General features: G+C 39.3%; 1 protein-coding gene across 1 annotated transcript; it reads left to right on the top strand.

Moving 5' to 3' along the window:
- The first annotated feature begins 3,449 nt into the window (after positions 1 to 3,449).
- On the top strand, positions 3,450 to 5,959 carry LOC126794266 (flavonoid 3'-monooxygenase CYP75B137-like). Its single transcript, XM_050520931.1, has 2 exons — positions 3,450 to 4,851; positions 5,113 to 5,959. The coding sequence occupies exons 1-2, from the start codon at positions 3,910 to 3,912 to the stop codon at positions 5,731 to 5,733; spliced, it is 1,563 nt and encodes a 520-aa protein (XP_050376888.1). The 5' UTR covers positions 3,450 to 3,909; the 3' UTR covers positions 5,734 to 5,959.
- The last annotated feature ends 1,541 nt before the right edge of the window (positions 5,960 to 7,500 follow it).

The following is a 7,500-nucleotide window of genomic DNA, read 5'->3' as shown; positions in this document are numbered from 1 at the left end:
TGAAGAGGCACTTTACAGATGCATACTTATTTTGAAACCCATTTTTCATTTTCAGTCGGTGATTTTCTTTTTCAAAACGCTTTCAGATGCTGCCCACCCAAGGTGCTTGTGCTTCCTTCCACTCTCTTCATTATGATGACAAGGATGAATATTTGTTATATATAAGATGGTGGAAGTGATGATGGAAATGAGAAAGCAAAATGTAATGAACCAAGTCACCAACTTGTTCATGTTTAGTCATTATAGATCCGCATCCAAAAGTCATATTCTTCCTAATATGAGAAAATAAAATTGTGCTCATCTTGACTTCGAATTTCTATGTGTAAGTCGAATTCTCATTAAGAACTCAAAGTAGTCTAGAATATTATTTTTTTAGAATTTAATTTTAGTATAACCCTTGAGCTTTTTCTTCTATTAACTCTCCCATACAAAACATACAAAACTGATTCAATCGAGTAGTTTACCAGGCAAATAAGAGGTTTACTTTTGGTTTTATTATAAAAAAACATTATGCACGCAATATCACGTCATTCAGAAGGCTAAACGTCAAAAACTCTTTTTTTTTTGGTTACATAAGTCGGAAACTCTTTAAACCTTTGTAGTTATAATTAGAATTCTTGCGTCACTAATATTGGCTGTGTGTCTATTCATCCTCAATAATCAATAATGATTTTACTTTCTTAGGGTAGTCACAAGCAAAGCAAGGATGTAACAGAACTTTAAGCCCTTTCTCCTCGGTACGTCTCCAGCGAGGAGCCGAGGACCACTCGAAAATATCACCAACCTTTTCCATTTCCTCGTCACTTTCCTTCCCAAAATCGGCGATCCGCTTTGCAGAGTCCGTCGCCTTTGTAATTTTCTCCGACCTCCAGCCAGGTACTCTGGTACTCTCTCTCTAAGCTCAAACTCCTCCAGCTCATTAGTAGTAAATATAACAACTCAGTACCCAATTACGCTCTGTAATTGTCACTTAGTGATGCTGGTTATTTAGAGGTAATAGTTTTGTGGGCTACTGGGAAATTAACACAAAGAGGAATATAACTAAAATGGAGAAGGAAAAGCTATATTTGGTAGAACCCAGTTTTAGTGAAAGAGTGAAAACACTAGTAGGCTCTGACACCCTTCGAAGTTAAGCTTCTGTATGTCTTAGGATTTGTAGTTGGAAATAAGAGGTTTAATTTTGCCTGTGATAGTTGGTAATGCTTGTGGTGTAGTACAGAGAGTTCATACTTTGGGAGAGATCTCAAGAAATGTGGTTGTCAACTTGTCATTCTGATATGAGAAGGGTTTATTTAACCATGAAGGTAATTGCTGGCTTTGTTTTGTGTTATTTGACTGAGTACAACATAGAGATGGGGATTAATCGGGAAAAAAAAAACTTAGAGATTGAGAGCTTTTCTGTGGGAAATCCGTCTCTTAGTTGCTAATCGAGTTGCAAAGATGAAAGATCTATTTTCTATCTATGATTGACAACTAGTGTAAATTGTTTCTATGTCAATGTAATAATAAAGAAATCTAGTTAGAGCTGTGATAGTGGGAAGGAGGTATGAAATGTAAAGTTAGTGAGATCTTTAGTAGAAAATTGAGACGTGTAGTCTGATTCTATCAAGCATGTTGTATTGCTTACTTAAAACATAGTTTGAAGGCTGAGTAAGTGTCAGAAGTGGTTGCTATTGGATCACTACTATCAGCTGCTAGAGAAGTGATGCAGAATCATTACTTTTATATAGGATGCTTCTAGGAATGTTTGAACAAAGATTGTATCAGGAATTATTATGTTCTAGAGTTATTAGGTAGCTTATAAGAGTTAGGAATCCTCTTTTCCTATATGTGTTAGGTTTATTCTAGCTCTTATAAATAGGACTCCTATAGACTATAGTAGAATAGAATGGAAAGATTTTGTTGATAAAGATTATACACTTCCATTATCCTTAAAAATTACGCATGCTGTTAAAATTGATAGGGTAAAAACGCTGTGTAGACGCGAATGATCTTAGCCGACCCTATATAAACAAACTGTCAGTGTTCTTCGAAAGAAAAAAATATATATCGGAAGATCTCACGGTTTAGGGTTCTTTCTGAAAATCCAATGGACCAACAAAAAGATATGGCTTCTTCTGTGCCCCCAGAACTTAGGAAAAGGAGATTAGGAGATTCTTCGCTGGAGGGGAATGAAGCTCCCAGGGCTAGGAAGTCGAACCTTGAAACTTTCTGGATCCCAATCGATCAACAGGAAGATGTCAGGGTTGGGATGTCGAACCTTGCAATTTCCGAGCAGCCAACCGATCAACAGGATGGTCTTGAAGTCTCTGAGACGGAAATGATGAATCAAGAACCTCCTCAACTGCAAATGATGGATCAAGCACCTCCTCAACCACTGCATCCTCAAATTTCACGACGTGAGGAAGTTGTCGTCTCTACTGTCCTATCGATACTTATGGATGCCATCACTTATATGTGGAAACTAAGAGTACGTGATGGGAACAAGACTATAAAGTTGCACGGGAATTGTCCTAGTATTATATGATTGGAAGCATAACTTATATCTCTTCCTTGTTAAACCATGTTTATTATGCTTTTTATTATCGTTTTTCTCTGTTGGCTCAGTGGTGTCCGACCTGGTTATGAACCCTCCGAAATCCATCACTCCATACATTTCAAAGCATGATAGATCCCCAGCTGTTTTACTTGCTGGTGTCGAGTCCTTTTGGCGGGCATAATGATGCAGAATGAGAAGTGATATCTAATATGCTTCTAAGAATGTCTTATTCAAGATTGGATTAGGAATTACTATTTTCTAGAGTTATTATGGTAGCTAAAGTATTAGGAGTCCACTTTTCGTCTAGGAATTTTTGAACGTGTTTAGGAATTATTAGTTTCTAAAGTTATTAAGTAGCTTATAAGTATTAGGAGTCCTCTTTTCCTGTACGTTTTGGGTGTATTCTAGCTATTTATAAGAGGATTCTTTGTAGTAAGAAACGAAAAGACTTGGTTGATAAAGATGTAGAAGTTTCTACCCTTGTGTTATGTTCTCTCCCTTCTCCCAACTCTCTTTCTGGTCTCTGATCTTAATCCTCTATCTCTATTCTGTTTTCTCTCAATCCTCTAGCTCTGAATGGCCAACTGAGTTGGAATCTCCGGCCCCAATTTTGGATGATTCATTAATGGACAGCTTACCCTTAAATGTAGAGGTTGTCTCTGATTTGTAATCGACGAAAGTAAATTTCTACAGTGTTGTCATTAGTGGTTGATTTGATGTAAAAGATGGCTAATCTCTCTAATTTTTGTAGTATCTCAGAATACCCCTAGTTGAAGGTTTATGTCAAACTCAATGGTGATGCTAGGAGTGAAGTGAGCATGTCATATAACAAGCAAACAGATGCAACTTCAACAAAAAACCTACCTTTCATGTTATTGAGAACGAACCAGTAACCGACCTTAGATTCTTGAAACTCCACGAAACAAAGCGCGGAGAGAACAGAGTACACATTTCTAACTTGATATTGACACCGATACCTAAGCGATGATTCGATCGGCAACTCTAAGATGCCTTTTGACTTGAGATTCTTTCTAAGATGATTGCTAGCAATGACGTTTATGAATTATAATAACACGAAGGAAGATCATTTCAACGGGAATATACAGCAGTGTATCACATTAACATCCTCGTCCTTCCCATTTAACATTGTAGACGTCTGGCACAAATTCCTTAGCATATGAAACAATAGCAATCCCTTTCACTATCGTCTTCTGCAGCCCAAATCCAGACGGCATATATAACAAGCTAAGCGCCAAACTCAACACAACTATATTGATTCCAATAGCCACAAAAAGAATCTTACCAAGGTTTTCATAGCTTATAACTCTCCACGTACTCCGTACCTAATCTTCTCCATTTTCCTCCCAGTTATGGAACCCAATTCCTTTTCCGCTTTCTTACCCTCATTCTGGCCAGAATCCGACTCCGCAGCATGGAGCGTGGCCGTCACGCTCTCCCTCGTTGTCCTCTGGTGCGCGTGGCTCTACTCCAACAGATCCGGCACCTCCGCACGGCTACCGCCAGGTCCACGCGGGCTCCCTTTTGTCGGGAACCTCCTCTCCCTGGACCCGGAGCTCCACTCCTACTTCGCCGGACTGGCCCACACCTACGGCCCAATCTACAAGCTCTACCTCGGCACCAAGCTCGGCATCGTCATCACCTCCCCCTCCGTCGCCCGCGAGGTCCTCAAGGACCATGACGTCACATTCGCCAACCGCGACGTCCCCGACGCCGGCCGCGCCGCCTCCTACGGAGGATCCGACATTGTCTGGACCCCGTACGGCCCGGAGTGGCGGATGCTGCGGAAGGTCTGCGTGCTCAAGATGCTCAGCAACACCACGCTCGACTCCGTCCACGAGGCTCGGCGGAGGCAGGTCCGGCGGACGGTCGGGTTCTTCTACAGCCGGGTCGGGTCGCCGGTGGACGTTGGGGAGCAGATGTTTCTGAACGTGCTGAATGTGATCACCAACATGCTGTGGGGCGGCACGGCGCAAGGGAAGGCGGCGGAGCTCGGAGCGGAGTTCAGGCAGGTGGTGGCGGAGATGACGGCGCTGCTAGGGAAGCCGAACGTGTCGGACTTCTTTCCGGGTTTGGCCCGGTTTGACTTGCAAGGCGTGGTGAAGCAGATGAAGGCTTTAGGGGAGAGATTTGATGCGATATTCGAGAGAGTGATAGATCAACGGCTGAGGATGGACAAGGAAGGCGCTAAGGAGGAAGGGGGTAAAGATTTTTTGACTTTCTTACTGCGGTTGAAAGACCAGGGTGATTCGAAGACGCCGCTTACTATGATTCACCTCAAAGCCTTACTTATGGTACGTCGTATTTAAATTCAATAATAATTTATTATTTATTTAGTTTGTAAAAGATTTGATAGGCGTGAGGAAGATTTTATTTATGTAATTTAGAATAATTCAAAGTGTCACGATACGTGGTCAAATACTAAATAATATATATGTCATTGTAACATTTCACAAATGATATAGGGGCCTGAAGCATATAGGAGTCTTTGCTTCTGATTCCATATTGAATCGATCCGAGCTTTAACATTGTTGTTCTAATTTTCTTGTATACAGGATATGGTAGTGGGCGGGACTGACACGTCATCCAACACAATTGAATTTGCAATGTCGGAAGTTATGAACAAACCAGAAGTGTTACAACGAATCCAGCAAGAATTAGAAGACGTAGTTGGCAAAAACGGCATTGTAGAAGAGTCTCACATTCACAAGCTACCATACTTATATGCTGTGATGAAAGAAACACTGCGCTTGCACCCAGTCCTGCCTCTATTAGTCCCACATTGCCCAAGTGAGACATGCACTGTGGGAGGCTATACCATTCCCAAGGGGTCTAGGATTTTTGTTAATGTTTGGGCTATACATAGAGACCCTTCGAGTTGGGAAAACCCATTGGAGTTTGATCCAACTAGATTCCTGGATAGTAAATGGGATTACAGTGGGACTGACTTCAAGTATTTTCCTTTTGGGTCTGGGAGAAGAATATGTGCAGGCATAGCAATGGCTGAGAGGATGGTGATGCATTCACTTGCTACACTGCTACATTCTTTTGATTGGAAACTGCCACAGGGAGAGAAGCTGGATCTTTCAGAGAAGTTTGGTATTGTCTTGAAGAAGAAGATACCTTTGGTTGCAATCCCAACTCCAAGGTTATCAGACCCAGCACTTTATGATTAGCCAACAAGGTGCGTTGATAATCTTTACACCCTGTGATATCAACTTCTGTTATGCACACAATGGATCGATCAAATAGTCAGATCAAACATTATTTATGTTGCATTATAATCTTCTTCTTTTGGGATATGAGGTCCATCATAAAGATTGTAAACCAGAGTACAGATAAGACTTGTTGTCTCTGAATGTATACCGCTTCCTTTATTGTTTAGAGTTTTTTTCTGTGTCCCATTTACGCTCAGTAATTGTTCTTACATGTAGTATACATTTGCCATATATCAGATGAGTTATATGGCACGAACTATTATTCTAATAACAACAGAATCAAGAATCATCATGCCAAGAAAAAAAAAACTTTAGCTGTAAAATTTTCTTCCACACCCAACTAATTGTCAAATCATGTAGCTGCAAAAAAATCTTTAGCTATAAAATCATGTAGGACTCGTAATTTATACCTTGAAAAGTCGAGCTGTCTGAGCTTCTATAACAAGAAGTTATCGATTGATCCCTTATACGTTAGTAGCTTAGTGCATGTTCCTGAGTGTAATTACTTTGATTCAGCGTAGACAATAATATTATTAGCTCGAAGAAACTTAATCCGCACTTATCTGTGTTAAAAGTTTTGCGTCTTCATTTTGGGAGGCTAGCTAGCAAATGAGAAAAATGATATTCTCAGAGCAGTATTTCTAGTTGTTATATTTGCTGTGTGGTGGTTTCGATATGCTTAATTACTAGGAAAATATACTCGAGGAGGCCAGTACCATAGGCCCTATTTACAAACTCTATCTAGTTAGCAAACCATTTTTCGTGGTTACTCCATGACTCCATGAGCATCACTTGTGAAGCAAGTGGCCGGTTCATTAATCGTAACCACTAGTATAGAGTGTGAAACTGAGAGAAAATATCGACTTTTTGCAGCTCCTCTTAAAACATGTTAATCATAAAAAATTTAAAATGGTGCAACATCAGCTTACAATGCAAGTATGCAACAAGTCAAGACCTTGTTCATGGGCTAGTTTATACATATATATACCTCTGCTTCTGCTTTTAGTTTCAACAATTAAATAGATTTTCAGATCAAAAGTTATTAAGATAAGAAAAGGAGGGTTTGAGTGATATTGTACAAACTTGACTGAACCAAAGAAAAGACAAGTGTTGTACTTGTTTTCTTATTTCAGTTTACCTATATTAACTTTGGCTCAGTCTTCATGACAGTTCCTATTCTTTTGTTTTCATCGGCAATAACCCAGTACTTCCAAAATTAATCAATTGTCACCAATTTTGTAGATTTCCTGTCCAAAATATTCGTTAACTAATGATAGGCGCAAAAACACTTATAAAAATACTCTATTATCAAATTAATTATATCAATGTAGTAAATAGTAAATATGGATTATTACCCGCTGAGAATTGGTGAAACTAGCACTTAAAAACACAAACAGACACGTAAATCAGAAATCTGCAGACTCGACCTAGGAGTAGAAACCTAATTAATTAGCTAATTTAGACACAAGGAAAAATTACGAAATTAAATATAGACTAACTAGACACAGTGGCGGACTACCACACAAATTTTGAGGGTATTCGTAATTGTTTTGATCGATGAACAAAAATAAATAAGACAGAAGTACTGTTAAAAACATAATATTAAAAAGTAAATATAGACGTAAATATGAGAAAAACAATAGTTAGAAACTTCTCTCCACCATTAGATATACTTCAATCACCTCAAATTTTTTTAATAATTATAGATGAATGCACTCATAGTTA

This window comes from Argentina anserina, chromosome 5, assembly GCF_933775445.1.
Source record: "Argentina anserina chromosome 5, drPotAnse1.1, whole genome shotgun sequence".
NCBI lineage: Eukaryota > Viridiplantae > Streptophyta > Magnoliopsida > Rosales > Rosaceae > Argentina > Argentina anserina.
Note: the sequence above shows the minus strand (reverse complement) of the source record. Positions and strands in the feature narration are given on the sequence as shown.